Below are 25,971 nucleotides of genomic sequence, written 5' to 3' on the forward strand. Positions count from 1 at the left end.
TGATTCAAGTTAGCCTGGGGTACCCTCTCTGTTTTCCACTCCCAAACTGGGATTAACTTTATAATCTTCCATAAATATAGAGAAACTGGGGGCTTTCCAATATTAGCCTGGGTAGGTACTATTTCAAGACAACAGCAAGATGGCCTTGCATGCTAAAAGAGAGAAAGGGAGACAGGAAGTGAATATACCTGGAGATGCATGTTTAGGCAGGAGATAGTCTACAATATGGCCTTGTTCTTAGAAAATTAGAGAGATGGAGTTTTTCTCAGCATGTTAAAAATGGTATGCAGATGAAGAGAAAATACTAGGAATTAAACTGCTGGTCACTGTTTCTGCAAAAAGGCACCTAAAGGTAAGTGAATCAGGCGAGACTCAAGAGTGGGCAAATTTGGCCGAGCGTGGTGGCTCATGCCTGTAATCCCAGCACTTTGGGAGGCCGAGGTGGGTGGATCACCTGAGGTCAGGAGTTCGAGACCAGCCTGGCCAATATGGTGAAACCCTGTCTGTACTAAAAATATGAAAATTAGCCAGGCGTGGTGGCGGGTGCCTGTAATCTCAGCATTGGAAGGCTGAGGCAGGAGAATCGCTTGAACCTGAGAGGCGGAGGTTGCAGTGAGCCGAGATTGTGCCATTGCTCCAGCCCAGGCAACAACAGCAAGACTCCGTCTCAAGAAAGATAAAAGGAAAAAGAGTGGGCAAATGTATTGCTATGACTCCCAACCCAGGATTTTTAACCATTTCAAATTTTTAGGTCCCCATAAACCTCAAATGTCTGAGAATAAATATTTAAAATGTCTTTTGAATTTGTTATGGAGAGATTCACCTATCTTTTTGTGAACGGTATTATTTTAAAAAGTTGAATTTAATTCCCAGTGACCCCCAGTGCTTCTGTGTCATATCTGTGATGATAGTTAGCCACTTGCTGTAAATTTGGCTACATTGTATACATGTGTAGAAAATACAGGTATCTCCTACAACTAAATAGAAACTTTTTGCATGGGTAAAAGAATCTCAAATATGCCAGTCCCTGTGGCAAAATTTTCCTGCTTTAGTCAAAGGAAAATAAACACCACAGATATAAAGATCCTATTTCTAACTCCAGGCTGCAGAGAACTGCTCTTAAATGTACAGCTTCCATTCACATTTCTGGTTGTCCCTTGAGTGAGAGGTCAGCTCTGCTACTGACCACAGCAAAGTGAGAAAAGGTCTCACCACTTGCAGAAAATGCAAGCCCTTCGGTTTGCTTTCTGAACAACGGTGTTCACGGTTCTGAGGTAATTGCCTTAGTCACACCACAGAGCACAGGTTGGACTTTCAGCTGATACCTGGTGGAGTGGGTATATAGTGATGAATGTGTGTGTGAGTGGGTAAGCCAAAGAGTTCCACGAGACCTTCCATAGGGTGCATAAGATAGACGACCTGGGTCCCAGAAATGGCCCATTTTACTTGACTGACTTGCTAGTAAACAAGTGAGCCAGGACTCTCGATCTCAGAATTCAGTTAGGTCACAAGCGAGGATGACAAAGGGGGCTCCTCCCTCCAGCTCTTTGAAATTTGGGGCAGATGGATGAGACAGCAATTGCCTTCCACAATGGTGGGTCCAAAACTGATATCGTCAATAAATAGCCCCTTTCCCTTCCACTTACTCCTTTCGAGATACTTTATCACCTTCCTCCACCTTTAATAATAATTTCTCCAATGAAACACTTTGAGTGGATAAATGACTGTAAAAAAAGCACTTAGCTGAGCAAGGAAGAGCATTTTATGACTAGAAAAGGAAATACCACATTTATCAACATGAAAAAATTAACATTGCCACTTTATTTTGTATTAACATATGGTCAAAGCACCTCCCTAAGCTTATCTTGGGCATGAAACTGTGGTCAATGGTGTGTGAGCTGCTAAGAGACGTGTGTTAAATAACTGGATAGGAGAATCTGGTTCTCCTGTGAAAGGTAAAATATAAATGTGGCTTTTACCTGGCTAGTTTGGCCAGCAGAACAGAACAATTTGCTCAGTCAACAGTTACCTAAAATCTGGAGATTTTTAGATTGGCTTTTTTATGACTGGGTCTTTAGAAATTCATGTTTCAATTTTTAATATTTTCACAGAGTTAAGTCACTTTGCATTGGGAATATTTTATCTTCTTTGGAGTGTATCTAGTCTTCTATAAAAATAATACTGGTTTTCTAGTACAAAATTGGGAAAAGGGGGAATACAAAGTATAGTAAAAATAATAGACAAATAAGTTTTCTTAGGTATTTATTTACAAAACTCAAATCTTGCCCATACTACAGCATAAGTCCAAAGCTCATTTGGGACCCTTTAAAACTTGAAAATATCATTAAAAACATAAGTTATGTATCAAGCACAACATCTTTTGTGCATTGATTATTCCTATAAATTTAATTCCATCTCTTTACACTCCCAAATCAGTAATAAGGGAAAACAAATTTATTTCTTGGCAGCTTTTTTTTCTCTTAGCCTCTTTTATACTCTGTTTTAAACAAAATAAAACAAACATCCAATCAAAAACATCCCACCAGTGTGGCAAAAGTTACTCTGCCTGCTTTCCCTAGCATCACAAAAAAAGTGACGTCTACAAGTCTTTCAGACACACTGAAGCCTTTCATTCATACCACAAATTCTGATTAAAGCCAAGACCTATCATTTTCAAAGCACTCCCCTGCAAATGACTAAAAACAATGTTTTTTCCCCCTTCTTCCTTTAAAGGCTACACCCAAAACATTTGCTTGAGAAACTTTCTGAATAGTGGCATTGCCTGGTAAAACACATGCAGCAGACAAAATATCAGATTTCTTTTTCCAGCTGTCCAGAATCCCATTAGTGCCTCTTAACTTCTATCAGTCTTTTGCTATAATTAGGATGGCTTAGGGTTTATCTGGGCCTTTTTTTCAAAACCAGATTTCCTTCCGAGCAGCAGCAGCTGTCATGCACAAGTACCCTGATGGTGTTGGGAAACTTATTTTGATTTACATTATGGTATAGCAATTGTGAATGTGAAGTAAAGGAAAAGACACACACGCGCACACACACACGGTTCTTTTTATCTCGTAATTTCTTTAAAAGAAAAGTCTTACCTGAGGAGGATCACTCCAGTCTGGAACCTGGCTTGTTTCAAATAGAGTATTAACTTGCATGGCTTCTCCCTTGCAATTTGTGTTGCCTTCTTTGGAGACTGAGTCTGTTGAAGTTTGAAGGGTTTTTGCTTCTTGCTCTGCCTGGGTTGAAATAGCACATTCTCTTGCATCAGCATGGGAATTCCGACCAGTTGCTGCTGCTGTGGTGTGAGAAGTCTCTCTTTTATCACTCTGGGTTAGTGGGTGCTTAGCAGATTCTTTGGCATAGCAGAGATGAAGGGTACCTTCTGTTGTACTTTCTCTCAGGTTGGCATTTGGCTTCTTGGGATTTCCCTTCATTCCCGGCTGCCTCACCCTGGCAGGTTTCTGTGAACCCCTCTTGCTCCATAAGTCCTTTCCCCCCACTCTCTTCTCAGCTGCCGTCTCCCAACACTGGCTCATCCCTGAGTTTTCCGACTCATCAGACAAGAGCTTCCTCTCTGTCTCTCTTACTGATTTATCCATGTTGAGCAGATTGTCACTGGCAAATTCCTCTCTTGCTTGGTGGCTGTCTCTGGTTTCTCCTTGAATTCCTGGATAATCATTTTCAGCAGCCTCGGGAGCAGTGGGGAGTTTATATCTCCCCTGTTCTGTCACTGAAGACGTTCCATCCTGGTGAGGTCCCAAAATGAAAGTCATCCCTGTTTGTGGGGATGAGGGACCGTGCTTGGAGACTCTGCCGCTCCTCACCCCAACTTCTTGGGATTGTGAGTGATGACCACAGAAGCCAGCAGTGGCAACCATAGGCCCAGCGTCACCCGACACCCGAGGCCCACAACCCATTCCACTGAGGAAATGCTCACACCCACCCAGGCAATGCTCCCCGAATTCCATCTCTTCGTCATCGCTTTCTAATAAAAAAACATGCTCAGTCCCCAGCAGGTTCCTTTGCCAAACTGCATTAGAGTAATCTGTCATAACATCGGAACATTCCAGATACTCCAGGTCATCATCTGAAAACTCCTCGGTGTAGGTTAGGGTTATCTCTGGGCAAAGTTCATAGTCACTGTCAGAGTCTTCACTGGAAACCTGTGGGCTGGGTTGTTTGTTGGCCACGGCACTGTCACCTGGGTAAATGTGTGCAGTTGCCTCAGACAGCGGGAGGCTGAGGCTAATGTATTTCTGTACTTTGGGATTTTGCTGACTAGAGCATAAGCCTTCATCATGAGGACCATCACTGTTCAGGTCATCATCCATGAACTTTGATGCCATGGAATGCACTGTCTTGTGGCAACATCCATCTTGTTTTTCATAAATATGACTTGAATTAAGAAAAAGCAACCCATCTGCAATTTCTTCTGTGTTACTTGGATCATAAGCCTCTCCAGTGTGCCTTGTTCCTTTAACACCCAAAGGATTTTCAGAACTGGACACACTAATGTCAAGATTGCCCAATGACTGGAGGGAGAGGGAATGGTTGGATTTGGAGGGGGAGGTGTCAGCTGACCTGGGAGTGCCCGGGGAGATGCTTTCTTCTTCCTTATAAGGATGTTCCTTCTCATCAATCTGATTTGCACTTTCTTCTTCATGTGTCCCTGTTTCATGTTTCCAACCCCTGTCCCTGTCATCTTCCAGGTTAGGACACAGTTGTGGGTTCTCTGATGAGCACTCAACCTCAACGGAAGCAGAACAACAGATCATTCCAAAAGAGTTTTTAGCCGAGATTTGATAGACAGCAGCATCATTTTTGGTACAGCTAGGATGAAGAGAATATATAGATAAGTTTGCCACATTTGGACATGCATGCCAACATTTTCACACCATGGCACACAGAGAAAATGACCATCATTTTACTGCATGTTCAAGGAGATCTGTGATCTCCCTGGAAAAGAGTTTGTGGCCAAAGGCAACTGACCTCTGGGCTCCGGTGCCCCTAGTGCTGAGAATCCTAGGCAATCAGCATCCTCCCTTGAAACTTTGCTCAACGCTGCCTCAAATGGAAAATGCTGAGGATTGCGCCATGACAGTCTACAAATGCCATGGCGGGGTCAGGAAATTACCTTATATGGTCTAAGAGGGGCAGAAACCCTCAGTTCCAAGAATTGCCCACCCCTTTCTTGGAAAACTCATGAATAATTCTACCCCTTATTTAGCATATCATCAAGAAATAACCATAAAAATGAGCAACCAGCAGCCCTCAAGGCTGCTCTGCCTATGGAGTAGCCATTCTTTTATTCCTTCACTTTCTTAATAAACTTGTTTTCACTTTTAAAAAAAAAGAAAAAAGAAAATACTGAGAATTACTTAGATGAATGGGGAAAATGTTTTATATTCTAATTTCTTCTTCTTGCCTTTTACGTCATTTTTATGTTATGGGAATTTGAAAAAGCATTTTTCTAGAGTGAGACATTGTACACAATAAGTAAAATATCAATTCTTCCTGTGCTGGAATGACACAGAGAACCTTCAAATCCTTTGAAGACCTTGCTAGAGGGTGTCATTCTTGCCAGAGGCCATAAAGATAATACCATGATAGGACTACATATATGAAGGACAGTGCTGTTTCCTTTTTAATTTAATGTGACTAAAAGTCTAAACCACAGCCCATGAGCTCCACTGGCTGGAAACCCATGTCCACAGGTCATTCTGACTCACATAGATCAAGCCAGGTTTTCAGCTTTGGCCCAGCAGGGGAGGAACAGAATCCTGGATGGAACCAAGCCTGCTCTCTCAGTTCAGGATGGATACTGCTCCTGTGGCTCCTCCCACCATTGATCAGCGTCACAAGGAGCCTGCAGCCTGACATACTTTACTGGGTCCTTTCCCACTGGAACCCTTCTCCAGACACTGCAATCCCAGTAAAAACTTGTTACCTGTGTTTTGTATGTTGCACCCTTATTAATCTCATTTGACCGCATTGTTATTGTAATATTGCTGACCTCACTATAAGTATCAGCCAGCCCAGAAGTCAACAATCATTTTTAGAAGGCAGGAGCTGTGGGTCTGTCTTGGTCTGAGAGGCAATGCTTAGATCTTTATTCACTGTTCTTTGTGTGAAATACACACAAATATCTAACCCAAGAAGGGTCAGTGTGAGACACAGATATAACATGGTCATCCTCTCTCTTCCCCACTGAAGGGACCCCTTGCCTCCACAATCCTATATGTCATCATAAACCCTCAAGTGGTGAGTCCCAGCTCACATATGTCTCATTTTCAGAAGTCAAAGACATCTAATCCCAATTTCAATAATGTCTTGTTGAGTTGGCAACCTGGCTCCTGGGTAGAAGCCATTCAGGAGTGGCTGAGATTGGCCAAGCTTGATCCATGGCTGATATTGGGCTTTGCCTTGGCCAACAGCACACATAGAATAAAATTTAAGGCAACTTTCTAGAGAAAACAATACCTGTGCTCCTGTCTATTTCACTAAGTTATTCTGAGGTTTAAATGAGAAGATCAATGTTAAGGGACTTTGCAAAGAAGAAATGTTATACCAGACGAATTCTTCAAGAAGGGGGCAGTGCCGAGACAAAGATACCTCTGGTGCTGAAGAATCATGCAGAAGAATCATCAGAGAACTCTGTTTAAAATTCTTGAATCAGAATCCCTAGGTCAAGGGCCTGAGAATCTGCTTTTAAAGATCTCAAAGCCATTCTGATGCAAATTGTCCTTGGCCTACCCTTGGAGACAGCCTCATCCTCATCACTGTCAATCAGGCTTAGGGCTCCGCAGTTCAAGCGGACTCTTCTCAGATGAAGAAAAATGTCTATTGCTGCAGTTTCACATTATCCACATTGTTGGCCAAAAAAAAAAAAAAAAATGTGAAATATTTAAAGAGATTTATTTTGAGCCAAATATAAGTGACCGTGGCTGGGGCACATCCTCAAGGGGTCCTGAGAACAAGTGCCCAAGGTAGTCAGCTTTTACAGTTTGGTTTTGTACATTTTAGGGAGACAGAAGTTACAGGCAAAGACATAAATCAATAACATATAAGGTGCACGTTGATTCAGCCCGGAAAGGTGGGACATTTTGAAGTGGGGGGTGGGAGCAAGGTTACAGGTCATAGGTAGATTCCAAGATTTTCTGATTGGCAATTGGTCAGAAGAGTTAAGCTTTGCCTAAAGAGTTGAAGCCAGCAGAAAGAAATTGTTGAGTTAAGATAAGTGGGTTGTGGAAGCCAAGGTTCTTGTATGTAGAGGCAGCCCCTAAGTAGCAGGCTTCAGAGGGAATAAATGGTAAATGTCCTCTCTGGACCTTAGAAGGTGTCAGATTCTCTCCTGAATCAGGAAAAGACCTGGAAAGGGAAGGAGAATCACTACAGAATGCAGATTTCCTCCCACAAGAGTATGGCTTTGCAGGGCCATTTAAAAATATATCAAAGAAATATATTTTTAGAGTACTATACTTTGATTTTCTTTAGAACCTGTTCTTTGTGATGTGATGCTATACCAGAATCAGGTTGGAGTTGGGTATCTTCCTGCTACAGAGTCTGCTGTGAGTCTTATGATCTCTATTTTAATGTCAGTGGTGGTCAGTTGTGCCTAAACTCCAAAGAGAGGAGGGTATAATGAGGCACGTCCAACACCCTTCCTGTCATGGCCTGAACTAGTTTTTTAGGTTTCTTAGGGATCCCCTTGGCCAAGGGGTGTGGGGGCAGTGGCGCGGCTTAGAATTTAATTTTTGGTTTACAACACTGTCTTCTTCATGAACCTTTTCAATTAATTCTTGGAGATTTGTCCTCCATTAAGTACTGACAGCATAAAAAAGCACTACGAGCTGAGCACAGTGGCTCACACCTGTAATCCCAGCACTTCAGGAGGCTGAGGTGGGAGGATCAGTTGAGCCCATGAGTTCAAGACCCGCCTGGGCAACATGGCAAGACTCCATCTCTGTAAAAAATTTAAAAATTAGCCAGGCATGGTGATACACACCAGTAGTCCCAGCTACTCCAGCCTGGATGACAGAGCTAGACTTTGTCTCAAAAAAAAAAAAGAAAGAAAGAAAAAGGAAGGGGGGCTGTGTGGCAGGGTAGGCAATAGGGACTACTGGGAAATCCCAAGTAATTTTGATATCCTGACCTATCCAGTCCATAAGCCCTCTGCAGAGAAACCACCTCCCCTGAAGGTACCATGACTTGTGTAGAAGAGAGAGAAAGGAAGAAAAGAAAAGAAGGCTGAGAGGCACAAGGGGCAATAAAGCAGTAAGAAATCAGGAGAGGTGGGGAGCAGAGATGATTCTCAAGAATCAAGGAGAGAAAACAAAAAGAATTTTAGAAAAACATGGAGAAAATCATTGAGTTAAATACATTCTATTTAAATTCTTAACGACTAAATAAACAGATGGGAGATTGTCATAATTTTGTGATGTATAATTTTATGAAACATGTGTTTTAGTTGATAAGAGATTTATAATCCATCCTAAGTACAGTCGATAAAGAGAAAAGGGAACTGGATTAAGTGTAATTAACTTCTCACTGGCTAATGAGTGCCTTTGAAAGAGTTATGATTTGTGGCTGACACGTCTTTGCTAATTATCTCAAAGCATCCTAAAGAAGAGGGGAAGAAAATCGGGCAAGGAAACCAGCATCTGCTGGGTGACTCCTACATTAAACAATGTCTGCCTCCTCCCTGTGGGCAAAACTGAGGTTCAAAGGAGTTATTTCCCCAAAGTGACAAAGCTGGAAAGTCATAGAGCCGGGTTAAGAAAGAGCCTTCCACCCTGGCTGCCTGGCTCTGTGGTTGCTGTTAGAAAACTAACATTACCAGAAAGGAAACGACACAGTGTAGAGAGATCATTCTGCAAATAAAGTGTTTCTGTCCTAAGTCTTCAATCTTGATCAGCCAAATGGCAGACTTGCATAGAGTAATGGGTGCCATGGTGCCCAGCATTATGTTAGGAGCTGCAGTGGAGTGAAGGAGATGCCTGAAACATCATGTCCAGCCCCCAAATGACTAAAAATTGACTGAAGGAAACAGTATTAATTTTCCAGAGAACCTTGTAGATCAGGTCTGTGCTAAGGTGTACAGAACAGACTGGATGGGAAAAAGGAATTCAGAGAAGGGACTCCAATGGTAGCAATTAAAATGGTGTTAGTAGGGTCAGGGTGTAGAATCTTTGCAGGATGCTGGCAGAGAGACCTGTGTGCCCCACAGTGATTTGACAGGAATGCAAAACCGTTCAGGAAGAAATTCCCTGAACAGTTAATTGAATTCCCTCCTTGCATATCTTTTCTTTTGGCGGAGGGAAGCAGTAACATTCCTCTCCCCTGCTGTGAAAGTCTTACTTGAATTCTCTAGGTTCTTTCTAAATTAATCGTTTCCTTATTAAAGAAAAAGAGGTCCATGTTACCTTAAATGAATGAAGCTTCTGAGTTTGAACCCCCAGAAATGGTCTAAACCAGAATTTCTGAAAACATTTTGGTTTCAAGACTCTTTAATACTCTTAAAAATAATTGAGGACTTCAAAGAACTTTTGTTTATATGGGTTATATCTCTCAATATTTACCACATTACAATTAAAATTTTTTAACTATTTAGTTCATTTTAAAATAATAAGAATAAATTCATTGCACATTAGCATAAATAATGTTTTTATGGAAAACATATTTTTCCAAGACAAAGCAACATTTCATAAGAGTAGTTTTAAATTTTTTCATATATCTTTAATATCAAGCTTAACAGAAGATGGTTGGATTTTTGTATCTATGCATTCAGTGTGATACAATACATGGTTTTGATTAATATATGTAGAAAAACTGGCCTGACACATTAATGTGTTGGAAAAAGAAGGAATATTTTAATAATCTTTTCATCTGATTGAAAATATTCTTATTTGATATATATGAAGATTAGTTACAATGTGGAATCTGAAACCACATCAGTGAACTTTCCATACTTGTTACGTAAAATCCATCATTCTATGTTGCTTTTTTTTGTTTTTTTGAGACGGAGTCTTGCCCTGTCTCCCAGGCTGGAGTACAGTGGCACCACCTTGGCTCACTGCAACCTCAGCTCACTGCAACCTCCACCTCCAGGGTTCAAGTGATTCTTCTGCCTCAGCCTCCCAAGTAGCTGGGACTACAGGCATGCACCACCATGCCTGGCTAATTTTTGTATTTTTAGTAGAGACGGGATTTCACCATGTTGGCCAGGCTGGTCTCAAACTCCTGACCTCAGGTGATCTGACTGCCTTGGCCTCCCAAAGTGCTGGGATTACGGGCATGAGCCACGATGCCCAGCACTATATTGCATTTTTAAGTGCATCTTTTACCCTTGCATGATTTTGTAACATCATACATTGGTCATTTGGAAAAACTTGGCTCATGATATCTTCCGAATATTAATACATTTTATTAAATAATACTTTTTAAAACCATGTTTTTTAATATTATCACTGATCTTATCAGAATAATTTTAAAATATTATAAACTCTTAAACTTTTGATGAAAGGCACAAGCTTTCCAAAATTCTACTTAGGGAAATAATATGAATGTTAATTTATCAGAGAACAGTGTAAATCAAATCTGTGCTAAGTTGTATGGTGGAAAGTAGAAGCATGGAGGATATGAGCTAGAAGTTCAGAGGAAGGATCCCTGAAAATTCTCACCTCTGTAAATGCAACAAGAACACTGGCAAAACTTGCCTGAATCAACTTTTTCAGGGCTCTGAAAATTAAAGGCAATCTGGGGAGACTTTATTCAAGAAAAATGGCTGAATCTCAGTAAGAACAGTTTTCTGGTGCTTTAACCTGCCCTAGTTCTATTCCCCCATAACCAGCTCCACAGTAGTCTTGAAAACCAAGACTCCACAATCACAATGAAAACCAGTAGTCTGGCAGCAGCTGGAGGGGGCAGGACACAGTTGGGGCTCCTTCAAAGCCCCATACCCAGAGAGTTGTCATTATTTGACCTATCTAGTAATTCCCTGGAAGACCCCACTCACAAGACTGTTTTTGTGTGATCTGACTTAGAGTTCACCCAGCAAAAATAACTTTTTCCCTAGGGGCATTTGTAAAAAAAAAAAATTAAAGACAATTGTTTAACACCATGGCTACTTGAGGCAGTAGATAATAATTGGGTTAAACAATAGGGTAACCAAAAAGCTTAAGAGGGAAAGCTGGGAATGAGATGCCCATAGGGGTCATTGAAAAGCTGAGACATTTTCCTGGGGATCTGGGAGGCCATGCACATGCATAAGGCTGTGAGCAGCCTTCCTAAGCTTGTCCAGTGCATGTGCTTAGGAAAGACCTGAGAAAATTCTGAGCTCGCAGCTCTAACTGATCTTAAGGCTCTCTACTAGCAGGAAGTGAAGGCTAAGGCAGAGTTGTCAATTGCCTGGCTGAGTGTGAAAGCATGCTTCATACCCCAACAAGCACACACAGCCCCTCAATAAACTGGGAGACCTATTGGTTCCAGGCACCTAAGGAAATGTCTGTCCAGTCATTAGCTGACCACTAAGCTAACTCAGTAGAAACTTCAGGGGCCACAGACAACAAAGAATTAGTTCAGAAAAGTCACTAAGCAAGCAAACAACAACAATAAGCCCTGGGAATGTGGGAGAATCTCATTTCCAGAGTTGCCACATTACATTGTTTACAATGTCCAGTTTTCAACAAAAATTATGTGACATGCAAAGAAACAAAGTATGGCCTGTACACAGAAGAAAAAGCAATCAATAGAAACTGTCCCTAGACTTGCTAGACACAAACTTTATCTATTTTAAATATGTTCAAAGAACTAAAGAAAACCATGTCTAAAGAGCTGAAAAAAACTATGAGAATGGTGTTTCAATAAAGACATAGAAATTATACATACAAACCAAATAGAAATTTAGAGATTTAAAATTACACTAACTGAAATAAAAAAAATTCATGAAAGGGCTCTATAGCAGATTTGGGCAGATGGAATAAGAATCAATGAACTTGAAGATGGTCAATTGAGATTATCCAATTTTAGGAACACAAAAAGAGTGTAGAAAAATAAAGAGTGCTGGAGCCCGATGGTATACCAGCTTACAATATATACACAATGAGAGTCCCCATAGGAGAGAAGATAGAGAAAAAAACAGAAGGAATATTGGAAAAAACTGGAAGTCCCTAGTTCAGAGAAAGGACTGCAATGATAGCTTAAAAGTTTGGATTTTATTTCTGGCAACACATACTTTTAGTTTTCCTTGAAGTGGCAGGCTTGTTTTGTTCATTTTTCAGAAAATGTCTGCCAAATACCCAAGGCTGAATAACCGTCATTTATCTGTTATTCTTTTGAGTAAAAATGATAATCCATGAGAACAGTGGCTAGTTCAGCTTGCAACTTAATCATGCAGAAGCTTGTCCTCAAGATGTTCATCATCTGAGGAAATCCAGCAGAGGTGCTCTGTGTATATTTCCCATTTTATTACATGGGGTATTAAAAGGGCTACGGAGTTATCAAGATTTAATAAAATTACCCCATTTTTACTGATGCATCAAGGGCATTATTAAGTAAAACTTTTTGTTTGTTGTTTTTAACTGTGGCTGTATGGAAATGCAGAATTCTATGGCAACTAATATGGTTTGGGACCACTGCCATGATTCACGCTAAGCCACCAACAGACTTACCCTTCATTACTTTTTACCATTAGTGTACATGTCAACACAGTGAAAAGGGCAAATAATGTTTGAACTTTTTTTTAACTTTTATTTTAAGTTCTGGGGTACATATGCAGGATGTGCAGGTTTGTTACATAGGTAACGTGTGCCATGGTGGTTTTCTGCACCTATCAATCCATCACTTAGGTATGCCCAGCATGCATTAGCTATTTTTCCTAATGCTCTACCCCTTACACTGCTCCCCCCAAACCGCTGTCCACCGACAGGCCCCAGTGTGTGTTGTTCCCCTCCCTGTGTCCATGTGTTTTCATTTTTTTTGGCTCCCACTTATAAGTGAGAACATGTGGTTTTTGGTTTTCTGGCCCTGCACTAGTTTGCTGAGGATAATGGCTTCCAGCTCCATCCATGTCCCTGCAAAGGACATGATCTTGTTCCTTTTTATGGCTGCATCATATTCCATGGTGTATATGTACGACATTTACTTTATCCAGTCTATCATTGATGGACATTTGGGTTGACTCCATGTCTTTGCTATTGTGAATGGTGCTGCAATGAACATATGCGTGCATATATCTTTGTAATAGAATGATTTATATTCTTTTGGGTTTGTATCTAGTAATGGGATTGCTGGGTATGTTTGAGTATTTTTAGGATAACATTTTTGATGCTGAGGATCCCTAAAAGGGTGTTAGGGACTTCCAGAAGTCCAAGGAACACACTTTGAGAATCATTGATTTAAGCTATTCACCAAGGGAAGCCTGGATACACTGTCACAGCAGAACAGCTAGCTGTTGCACCCTGGAAGATGGGCATTAGCATGGAGAGGTCACTGCTTTGCTTGGTTTGTTCATTTGTGTATCCTCTTAGGCTGATGATACAACCTCTGTGGTTTTTCTTATTTGCAAAGGGGAAAGAAGACCTATTTCTGGGCTCCACTTCCAGAGATTCTGATTCAATGCTTAATACATGGGCCTATGTAATTTAATTTTGGGCAGAAGGAGGCTGGTTCCATAAATTCTGGAAGAGCTAATCCTAAAAGTTCTTCAGGATTCAGCCAACTTAGCATGATTTTGTGCTTTGGGAACAAGAGTTAAAAATATGAGTAAGAACTAAGCAGGACAAGAATCCACGGGACTAGTAACCCTATCAAAGAGGAATATGAAGACAAGAGGTTGGGGAACAGAATGAAACAAGTAGAAAAGGAAGACATAAATGAACGGTTTATTTTTTTCTAGCTACCAGCACAATATACCCATCAAAATGATACACTTTTCAGTCCCTACATTTCAATCATCATCATCATCCTCTTCATCCTCATTCTCATCCTCATCCTACCCTAAAGGTCACATGCATTATTTCATACATCTACCTATTGACCATTAAGGTGGGTGATTCCACCAGCAAAAATAAAAATAAAATCAGTAATCTTGTGTGGCCTGAAAAATGGATAATCCTTTATTGCCTGCCCTGAGGTCACTTCCCTGCTCCTAACAATATTAAAATTGCTGAAACTCAAACTGCAACTCGACCAGGTGCCCTGAAGACAGGGTTCATAGAAGAAGAAGCTGAAGTATTGGCTGGAGGTAAGATTTGGGATTCTCAGCCAGGTGCATTGGCTCATGCCTATAATCCCAGCACTTTGGGAGGCTGAGGCAGGTGGATCACTTGAGGTCAGGAGTTTGAGACCAGCCTAAGCAACATGTTGAAACCCCGTCTTTACTTAAAAAAATACAAAAATTAGCCAGGTGTGGTGGCATGTGCCTGTAATCCCAGCTACTTGGGAGGCTGAGGCAGGAGAGTCGCTTGAACCCAGGGGCGGAGATTGCAGTGAGCTGAGATTGCACCACTGCACTCCAACCTGGGTGACAGAGCGAGGCTCCATCTAAAACAAAAAAAAAGACTTGGAATTATCTCTGGAATTTAGATACTATACAACCACTATCTTGCACCACAGGCATTCCATTTTATTATGCATTCCACTTTCCAGTGAAAGAAAACAAGATCTGGAAACACGAGGTCTGTAGTGTATTCACCCCTTCCGCCAGGAGTGCAGGGGGAGGAAGGCCTCTGAAGCTCCCCCTCCTGTGGCTGCGAATGTTTTGAGCCTTCCCTCCCATTGCAGCAGGGAGGGGGAAGAGGGCTCCACTCAATAAATAATGACACGATGACATCCGTGTCCTTTCCTTGGCGATAGCACCAGGTGAAGGTCATCATATTTTCTTAAGCCAAGTGTCTGTATTTTATTAGCTGCCTAACAACTGCTATCAATAATCATTTTAATAACTGAAGGAATAGGAAAGACTTTGGTCTTTCCCAAGCCCCAAAACTATGTTTGTCCTGGAGATGGAAGAATTCTCTGAATTTCTTGATCATATTTTCTATAAGTAACTTGATACCTTTCAAAACAATGAGGAGATTCCTCATACATTTACCAATTTATTCAGTTATTTATTCAACAGACTGATTGAACCACACACCTAAAGAGCCTAAAGGGACCTCAGCTGTGTCTCTCCCAGGCCGGTTCTCACCCACCTGCCTTCTTCCCCGGTTCTGCTCTCTATCACCAGGGCTGACACCTGAGGCTACAACACCCCAGCTCCCATGACTGCTGGCTTCTTGCTGTGTTTGACCAAAGATAGACAGTAGATTGGGGGGTGGGAAGGGAAGAAGGAAGAAACCATCTCTTTCATAGCTCCAGGTCCCACAGAACAGCCTACCAGAGGTCCAGTTTCTGCTCTGTGGCCTGTGACCTGGAACTGGGAGTCTTGACTCCTCCCTTTGTCTCTGCTGCCCAGGAGATAGTGGCTCTGGGTGACCTCACTGTTCCCTGTTGGCTCAATCATCTGTGCAACCCTGCACTAAATGCTTCAAAATGGTTTTTGTCTTCCTGATTAGACCCTAACTGATACAGGAATTGGAACTATCTTACAGATATTGGAACTGAGGCCCAGAGAAGATGTGACATGTCTTAAGTTATACGGCCAAAAAAATGATAGGAAATGTCTACCATGTATAAAGCATTGTGTTAGCCACTCTGCGGACGATAAAGATGTGAAGTTCCTAGGCTCTTTTCTCAGGAGCCTCCCATCCAGTAAGGGAAATGACTTGTCTATACAAACAGCTATAATACAGGACAGTGTGTGCCAGGCACCATTAACAAGCGTGCCAGTTATAAGGATTCAGGCGTTGGGGGAGTGCAAGATAATGAAGAGAGGTTTCCTGGGGAGCTCAACAGCTGAAGCAGATCAGGAAATACAGGGTGGGATTTTGGCAGGAAAGATGGTGTGTGCCTGTGGTTGGTGGAGGGGTGATCATTCCAGGCAGAAGGAATAGCCTAAATGTGGAAGGAGGCAGGAAAGCTTCAGACCCTCCCAGGAAACAATAAACCATTTTTAATTTGGAACTTGGGGAGGTGGTAGGCGGGAAGGTAGGATAACTGCGTTGTTCACTGTTTAAACAGGACACTTCAGAGAATGAAAAGGGACTCTCTTAATACACCAAAGCAACAGGCAGAGACTGGGGCCATGCTAGGGAAAGTGAGGCTGGCCCAAGTGGATCAGGAGATATGGTCACCTGCCAAGAGGTGGCTGAGCCCAGATCGTGGAAGGTTTTCCATCCCATACTAAGGGGTTTAGACCTCAGGTTCCAGTTCACTGGGAAGCAAATGAAATAGTCATATAGGAAGGGATGGAAAATAATTCTGTAAGACGCTAACTGCATTTTATACCGCAGACCGGGGATGAGGAGCAAATGCTCTTGCTCTCCATATCTGATGTGACCTGTGGCCCCCAAATGAGCAGGAACACCTCGTTCTCCCATGTGTCCTGCTGGACCTACAACTATACATGCTTAGCACACTGCATGGGACTTGAGAAGGGAAACAAGAAATTAGTAGAAGACTTGGTTCCTTCCCCAGGGATGAGACTTTTGGGTATTAAACAGGGAGCAGTACACAATTTGCAAAATCCAGTGTCATTGAATTCCAAAAGGCACAGCCGAGGCAGCCAGCGCTTCTGGTGGTTAGGACAGGAGAGGTCACGGCGGCCTGGGCCTTGAGGAAATGAAGCCAGGAGCACAGAACTCGAGCCCCGCAGGGAAGAATTACATTTCGGCTGGGTGGAAAGAGGGGAGGGCATTCCTGGCAGATGCACCAGAGCTGCAATGATCAGGTCATGTGCAAGGGACAATAAAGCAATGAGCTGACGTGGGATTCGCAGGAGGTAGGGCTGGGGGAGAGGGCCCTGAAGAACTGGGGCAGTGGGTGGGGAGGAGCTCCCGTGTGGAGGGTGCGGAATTCTGTCCAGGGGCACTGTGTGCATGTGATCTGCAGGGGAAAGTTGACTTTTTCTTCACCTGAGAGCGATTTGAAGCCGACTGCAGAGGCAGTTGGCAAAGTCAGTACTGCATAGTGGTTAAGGGACAGACTTAGCAGCGAATGTGCCTGGGTTCACATGCCGGCCCATCTGCTCGGCAGCGTTGGACAAGCCACTTGACAGCTCTGGACAATAGCTGAACCTACATCAACCCGGTGACATGAGGATTAAGGGAGTTAACTCCTATAAAGTGCTGAAAGCAAAGCCTGGCACACAGGCTAAATCAATAGTTTTCAGCCCTGGCTAAATGTTCAAGTGACTTGGAGCGCTTCGTAAAAATACCAGGGCCAGAGGAATTTAGGGCGGGGAGACTACTGATGATTCTACAAAGGTAGATACATGTCATGACACCTTTGTCCAAACCTGTAGAATGGACACCAAGAGTGAGCCCTCATGTAAACTATGGACTTGGGGTGATGAAGTGTCAGTGTGGATTCATGGATTGTAACAAATGTACCATGCCGGACAGAGGGTATGTGGGAACTATCTGTGTCTTATGCTCAATTTTGCTGTGACCCCAGAACCGCTCTAAAATTAAAGTCTATTTAAAAAGAAAAAAAGGGGCTGGGTGCAGTGGCTCACGCCTGTAGTCCCAGTACTTTGGGAGGCCAAGGCAGGTGGATCATGAGGTCAGGAGTTCAAGACCAGCCTGGCCAACATGGTGAAACCCCATCTCCACTAAAAATACAAAAATTAGCTGAGCGTATGGCATGTGCCTATAATCCCAGCTACTTGGGTGGCTGAGGCAGAAGAATCGCTTGAACCCAGGAGGTGGAGGTTGCAGTGAGCTGAGATTGCTCCATTGTACTCCAGCCTGGGCGACAGGAAGAGACTCTGTCTCAAAAAAAAAAAAAAAAAAAAAGGCAAAAAAGGCCGGGTGCAGTGGCTGACACCTATAATCCCAGCACTTTGGGAGGCCAAGGCAGGTGGATCACCGGAGGTCAAGAGTTTGACACCAGCCTGGCCAACGTGGTGAAACCTCATCTCTACTAAAAATACAAAAATTAGCCAGGCGTGGTGGTGCATGCCTGTAATCCCAGCTACTCGGGAGGCTGAGGCATGAGAATCGCTTGAACCTGAGAGGCAGAGGTTGCAGTGAGCCGAGATTGCACCATTGCACTCCAGCCTGGGCAACAGAGCAAAAACTCCATCTCAAAAAAAATAAATAAAAATAATAAAAGGAAAAAAATACCAGTGCCAGGGCCCCACCTCTTCCCCCAACCAAAAAAAAAAAAAAAAAAAAGCACAATTAAGACAATTAAGCAGCATAATGGGGTGAAACCTTCGCCATCGGGTTTTTTTTTAAAGGCTTCTAGGCTATTCCTTTGGGCAGCCAGCGCTCAGAAGCACTGAACTAAATAAATGGACATGGACTCTTGTACAATAGCGAACACGTCAGGGAACAGGCATGTTCATGGTAGAGCCAGGATCTTTTCCTGGGGATGCGTGGGGAGCGGTTTCCTGGCTTCCTCTTGGCGCAGAAGCTCTGCACTTTTGACAGCTTTCTGAGCCTCTGGGAGCAACACAGACCCACCAGAGATTCTTTGAACAAGAAATGGGCAAACTGATTTCAGAAAGGAAAAAAATCCTATGGCATTACTGCCACCACGCTTGGTTATAATAGATGACTGACTCTTTTTTTTTTTTTTTTTTTTTGAGACGGAGTCTCGGTCTGTTGCCCATGCTGGAGTGCAGTGGCACAATCTCGGCTCACCGCAAGCTCCGCCTCCTGGGTTCACGCCATTCTCCTGCCTCAGCCTCTCCGAGTAGCTGGGACTACAGGCGCCCGCCACCCCGCCCGGCTAATTTTTTGTATTTTTAGTAGAGACGGGGTTTCACCGTGGTCTCGATCTCCCGACCTCGTGATCTGCCCGCCTCGGCCTCCCAAAGTGCTGGGATTACAAGCGTGAGCCACCGCGCCCGGCAACTGACCCTTCTTATTAAAAGAGAACTCAAAGTTATCCAGAAACAATTTCCACCCGCAGCACCTAATAGGTCACCAAGCGAGCATAATGTCCCAGAAATCTTAAGGAGCATTGTGACAGTATACCAAAACAATCTTAAATTTAAACTGTAAATCTGTTCTCTGAAAGGCCCATCATCTTGGGAGCAGGACTAAGATGAATGCTCCATTAGACAAGCCATGGTGGGCAGCTCCAGCTCTCAGCAGCACAAACGTCCCTGGCCACAGAGGCCCAGAGCTCTGCTAATTTATCAAACACCCAGCACGCCCCAAGCCAAACTGTGGATGTCCCTATCAAAACCTGCTTCTTGTCTCCACAAAAGTGCAATTCCATTCTACCAATTGCTCAGGCCGAAAATCCTGGAGTCCATCTTTCACTCCCCTTTCACATCCAGCATCCAGTCCAACAGCAGCTCCTGTCAGACACACTCAGAACCTGGCCACTTCCTGCCACCTTCTGCAGGAACATCCTGGGTGGAGGCACCACCGTCTCATCTGAATTACCGCGATGGTTGCTTGCAGGTCCCCATCTGTGCCCTGAGTCTTCTCCAGAGGATACATTCACAGCACTGAAATGAGAGTCATCCTTTTACACTTAGCCAGAAAATGTCATCACATCTCTGTTCAGAAACCCTCTTGTGTGTCTCCATCTCACTCCAAATCAAATCCAAAGTCATGACCATGTGCCATGGCCTACATGCAATGAGCTGACGTGGGAGTCACAAAAGGTGAAGAGAACCTGCCTCCCCCAGGTAATAACCACATCACCTCCCTCTCTGCCCTTGCACCCCTGTGCTCAGAGCCCCTCACCAGAGAGACCTTCCCACTGTCATGTGCCTTCCCTCCCTCGTGCTGCTTTATCTTTTTTCCCCTGACCCATTACATAGTTCCTGGTGTGTTAAATGTCTGGCTCCTCTTGCTATCCCTTTCCCATGAGATCAGGGACTCCAGTATTTGCTGCTGTATCCTTAGGGTCTAGAACAATCCCCGGCATATAGTAGGCCCTCTGTGAATCCTTATTTTTGAATGAAGTCCTTATGATCACTCTTTTTTGAATTATATTCCAGGATGCATCTTAATAGAGTTTGTTTGGGAGGATAGCACTGGTAGGATGAGATGCAGTGATTAACATAATGGACTCGGGGGCCCTGGGAAACAGAATTTTGGCATTCTAACCCTAGCTTTGTTCCTAACCCGTTGTGTTACTTTGGATGAGTCCTGTGATCTCGTTGGGCCTTGGGTGACCTATAGGGTGTAAGCAGTGGACTAGACCAATTGGATTTGACCAAATTCAAACAGAATTTTTTAGGGTAGGATATAAGCGTCAATACTTTTTTAAAGTTCCCCAGAGGTAATGTATAGCCAGGAGTGGGCTAAGCCTAAGCCTTACAGCAGGGTTTCTCCTGTGTTAAAAATGCACACGAATCACTTGGGATGTCATTAAAATGCAGGCTCTGATTGGCTAGGTCTGGAGAGGGAGCTGGGATTTTGCCATTCTAACAAGCTCCCGGGGGATGCTGATGCTGGTGGTCCAAGACCAGGCTCTGAGCGGCAACATCTTGAAGTCACTTCCAGCTTGGTGACTCCAACGTTTCCATCAGGGGTAAAGGTCCCCTTATTAAATTCTCAGGAAAACATCAGCTGTCACTCCACTAGCTGCTCAATTTGAGCTGAGTTCCCTACTCAATGACTGGCAAGCTGCCCCTGCATGCACTGTGTGGATGTTAAGAGTTGGTCCTTCTTAAAAAACGAATTGCTGGACCCAGAAACGGGGAATGAGCAGAACCAGGTCTGAGAATTTCTCTCCCAAAAGCAGGCTCAGAGACCTGTGGTCAGGGAAGAAACCCATCACAAGTCAGTGGCTTCCCTTCGTCTGCCGTTCTGTTGTCAGGGCCTTGGTGCTGGCTGTGTCCTGTGTCCTTCTCTGTCTCCTTGATCTGACCATCTCATGATGCCTCTGCCTGGCTGCCACCTCCTGGTGCCCACTGGTGAGCAGAGGCAGTCACTGGCAGGCAGACGGGCAAGGAGGGCGCCCTGCACAGGGCCAAGGGAGCAGCCTCATTAGGGCTGTCAAGGAGCAGCTCCAACAGGAGAAGAATCTCCATCCGGCTGCCGCAGCAGCCGCCACAGGGAACGGGAAGTGACAAGGACAGAAAGGGAGCAGTCACTGACACCCTGCAGTTCAAATGGTGACCAGAGCTGCTGACAACGGGGCCTTCTCCTACAGCAGCTGTGGGAGGCCTGTTAGATTATTCTGCTCACCCAGTCCCCTAAGGATTCAGCAGCAGAGCCTCTGACCACCAAGAAGCCACAGTTCATTCTAATCATTTCCCCCAGTTCAGATGGCTGTACGTGGAATGGCTCTTTTGCCTGCTGCCCTTGAAGCAAGACTCAGTGAAGAACAGAACCCCTGGATGCGTTGTGTTAATTCCTCCCACAAATCTTTTGTTTGTTTGTTTGTTTTTGAGACAGGGTCTCATTTTGTTGCCCAGACTGGAGTGCAGTGGTATGATCATGGCTTACTGCAGCCTCAACCCCCTAGGCCCAACCAGTTCTCCCACCTCAGCCTCCCAAGAAGCTGGGGCCTCAGGTGCGTGCCACCACCCGAAGCTAATTTAAAAAAAAAAAAAAAAATTGGCCGGGTGCAGTGGCTCATGCCTGTAATCCCAGCACTTTGAGAGGCAGAGGCGGGTGGATCACTTGAGGTCAGGAGTTTGAGACAAGCCTGGGCAACATGGTGAAACCCCGTCTCTACTAAACTACAAAAAAAATTAGTCAGGTGTGGTGGTGGGGACCTGTAAACCCAGCTACTCAGGAGGCTGAGGCAGGAGAATTGCTTGAACCTGGGAGGTGGAGGTTGCAGTGAGCCGAGATTGTGCCACTGCATTCCAGCCTGGGTGACAGAGTGAGACTCCAACTCAAAAGAAAGAAAAACAAAAACAAAGAATGGCTGTGTCTAACAATACACAGGAGATCTCAGGGCAGAAAGAATGACCATTTACTTAGCATTTGTTAAGTACCAGCACTGTTCAAAAAGTTTCCTTATGTGTATTATCTCATTTAATCTTCACAACCTGCAAAGTAGATACTGTAATCATTCCCATTTTACAGATATGGAAATCGTGGCAGACAGAGGTTAAGCAACCTGCCCAAGTAAGAGATGAAGCCAAGAATTGGACCTGGGTAGTCTGGCTTGACAGCTGAGTATCTACTTATGATACTTAGTGTGTCTACTTACGCTCTCACAGAGTGCTGCAGATTTCTGATTCTGAACCAGTGGGTCCTTGTCCACCCCGACTGGCCTTGTCTTAGTCTGGCCCTGTATATAGCCAGGACCCTTCCATATTTGGAGCTGTGCTAGCTACTGAATTATGTCCCCCACCAAGTCATATGTTGAAGCCCTAATCCGCAATGTGATGGTATTTGGAGACAGGGCCTTTGGGAGGTGATATGGTTTAAATGAGGTCACAAGCGTGGGGCCCTCATGACAGGATTAGTGCCGTCATGACAGGATTAGAAGAGACACCAGAGAGCTTGCACTCTCTCTCTTTCTGTCTGTCCCATGTGAGAACATAGTGAGAAGGCAGCTTCTGCAAACCAGGAAGAGGGCCCTTACCAGAACCTAAGCATGCTGGCACCTCAATCTTGGACTTCCAGCCTCCAGAACAGTGAGAAAGGAACTTCTATTATTTAGGCCACCCACACTATGGTATTTTGGTAGGGTAGCTCAAGCTGACTATGACAGGCAGGGTCTGAGGGACCATCCCAGGGCTTAGCCCCTCTCACAGGCCACACCCATTCTCACCCATTCTCAGGTTCACCTGGGGACCAGGTGTGGGTTGTGGCCTGAAGGGAGTCCTGGAGGATCCAGAGCGGCAGCTCCTCTCCCATGTGAGGGGGACTCCCCTGAGGTGTAGCCTGGTGTCTCATGGAATGTACTGAGACTGGCTCAGCATTGTGGGATTCAGAAAAAAGTGAATGGGAGCATGTGCTTGGGAGAAGACAAAGCAGGAATTCCAGGTGATGGAGCCTGGAGGCAGACGGGGAGGGGCATGAGGTCCAAGTCACACAGTGGTTCATGGAGAACTCAGGAGGCAGGGGCAGGAGAGGCTCCCAGGCAGGACCTGGCAGAGGCAGGGAGGCCTTGGGGCTGTCATGAGAGGCCCTCAGCTGAGTGCATGAGGAGGAGAAATAGGCTGGGCTGGTCAGGACAGAGACTTATGCTGCCAAACTGAACCCCTTTCTCAGTCCTGCCCTCTCCCTGCAGAGTGGGGGCAAAGACCTTCCCAGGACTCACAGGGCCTGATTAGTTTCAGCTCTGCCCATAACTAGCCATCTCCCCTTGTCAGGTAATTTCTTTATGAGCTTTACCTTAGAGGGAGTTGGTCAACTGTTCCCCAGCACTAACACATCACGATTTCTACATGATCAAGACACCCCATCTTTTCAATCTTTCCAGATGTGTCTGCCTCTAATTCTGTGATTACAAGGTAGGGCTGACTCCAGGAACTTCCCTAATGTGCCTGGTCTGCTCAGTTCTCAGAAGGTGTCAATGGACTGACAGTTTCAGAATGTGACAGTGACAGTTTTCAGGGACAGTACTTTCAGAATGTGTCCAACTTCTAGTGATTGGTGCACCTTTCCCTGACTGTCCCAAAGTCTTGTGAGGGTCTCTTGGATCAACCTGCCACCTGACTAGCATGATTTGCCCTGAGGAGTCCACACCATGGTGGGAGCAGCCACCCAAGTCCCAACCCCAGGAAAAGGTGAGTGAGTGTCCCAGAACCTGGCCTATAACCATTCACTCTTCTGAAACACTTACCTACTAAAGTCACCCCCAGAATGTGATGACAAGCAGTGGATTCTCAGAAGGGACCTATCCCCCGGGGACTAACTGAGAGTTCCTCGTCAGACCCTCGGAACTCATTCAAGCAGGGCTCCGGGCATGGTCTGAGTCACAGCCCTGATGTGTGCCTGCTGAATTCATTCAGGGAGAATGCCACGGGAACCCGCCTCAGCCCTGTGTCAGGAACACAGACGCCTTCCAGGTGTTGGAAAGTTCTGCCAGTCATCCTTAAGATTTGTTAGACCTACTTAAGCTCACAGGAACATGAAGTTCACAAAATGCTTTCCAACCTTGGATGAAATGCATTTTCCATCTTAGCCAAGACATAGCAAGATTCAGTCATCTTTATTTCTACCTGATGATTCCTTGAACAATCACGTTAACTACATTTTTTTTTTACCCTCCAAAAGAGAAATAGCAGAGGGGAAAAATGCTGCCTTTCTTACCTCCAAACTCTCCTATTTTAATCAGTTCCAAAATTAGAGTTTGGGGTAGGGAGCATGTTTAAAGCACCTGAAATAGCTATTATGTATTGAGTATTCGAAATTCTTTGCATGTGTTGATTTAATCCCCACAACAACCCTGTTAGGCAGGTGCTATTATTATCCCCATTTTACAGATGAGAAAATTGAGACATAGAAAAGTTAAATAATTTGCCCAGGATGATACAGCTTACAGATATGGGATTTAAACCCAGATCTTTGGACCCTGGCTCTCAATAGTGGAAAAGATTGTCTGTTCTCTGTAAGCGAAGTTGATGGTGACAATTCTATTAGCAGTTGGTGTGTTCTGAGGTGTTTCTTCCAGCAATGGGGATATCTTTTTTTTTTTTTTTTTTTTTGAGATGGAGGCTCGCTCTGTTGCCCAGGCTGGAGTGCAGTGGCATGATCTCTGCTCACTGCAACCTCCGCCTCCCGGGTTCAAGTGATTCTCATGCCTCAGCCTCCCGAGTAGCTGGGATTACAGACTCATGCCACCATGCTTAGTTAATTTTTGTATTTTTAGTAGAGACAGGGTTTCATCATGTTGCCCAGGCTGGTCTTGAACTCCTGACCTCAAGAGATCTGCCTGCCTCAGCCTCCCAAAGTGCTGGGATTACAGACGTGAGTCACTGCGTCCAGCCCCCGTGGGGGTGTCTTTAAGTGATTCACCTATACTCACTTGCCCGGTTTCATTCATGAACAACAACTCATGTTTTTCAGATGTCTGGCAAACGGTTTAGGTTTCTTTGGGTGATTATGTATAGAAAGAGGCTGATGGCCCTCCTCAGGGCACAGATGACAAGCACTTACAAAGAGCTCTCAAACCAGCGTATCTTGAGGAAGGTAACACCGTACCCCACGGCTCCTAGGGTCTGTCTGTCTGCCTGGACATGAGAAATAAATGAGTATGCCAACACATTACTGAAGTCACGGAGTCCACATTCTAAAAACAGTCCACTCTGTGAGGTGCAACAGTTAATAGCATGTTAGAGTTCTAGTGGAAAAGAAAATGAAAAACTATCCAAACAGGGTTGCAAGCATGAAACATGTAACAAAAACAGCTTAAAACCTTGTGTCTGGGTGAGCACTCCCTGGTTCAATATCCATTTCTGAAATTTCAGTGTCTGTTTCCTCCACTGGACTGTGAGTGGGATCATGGAGAACTTTGCTTCCTCTTACCTGGCACTGGATTCTAGAGCATATTAAGTACTCTTAATGTTTGTTGCATAAATGAATGGTTAAGAATAGGCCAAGTGTGGTGGCTCATGCCTGTAATCCCAGCACTTTGGGAGGCCGAGGCAGGCAGATCACCTGAGGTCAGGGGTTTAAGACCAGTCTGGCCAACATGGTGAAACCCCATCTCTACTAAAAATACAAAAATTAGCTGGGCATGGTGGCATGTGCCTGTAACCCCAGCTACTTGGATGGCTGAGGCAGGAAAATTGCTTGAACCTGGGAGGTGGAGGTTGCAGTGAGCCCAGATCTTGCCACAGCACTCTAGCCTGGGCAACAGTGCAAGACTCCATCTCAAAAAAAAAAAAGGATAAAAAAATTATAGGCAAGGGGCAGTCATAGGTGGCTTTTTGAGAAGGATAAAGATACATGCAAATAAATGATTTAAAAGATCAATTAAATTTTCCAC

General features: G+C 44.3%; 1 protein-coding gene across 2 annotated transcripts in view; it reads right to left on the minus strand.

Annotated features, from left to right (window-relative positions):
* Positions 1-25,971, minus strand: part of ALPK2 (alpha kinase 2) — a 130,961-nt gene that overhangs the window by 94,491 nt on the left and 10,499 nt on the right. For both annotated transcript variants that reach the window (XM_054538017.2, XM_054538016.2), the window contains exon 3: positions 3,102-4,836. In XM_054538017.2, the coding sequence (XP_054393992.2) occupies positions 3,102-4,836 (1,735 nt within the window). The remainder of the gene's footprint in view (positions 1-3,101; positions 4,837-25,971) is intronic.

Source organism: Pongo abelii, chromosome 17, assembly GCF_028885655.2.
Source record: "Pongo abelii isolate AG06213 chromosome 17, NHGRI_mPonAbe1-v2.0_pri, whole genome shotgun sequence".
NCBI lineage: Eukaryota > Metazoa > Chordata > Mammalia > Primates > Hominidae > Pongo > Pongo abelii.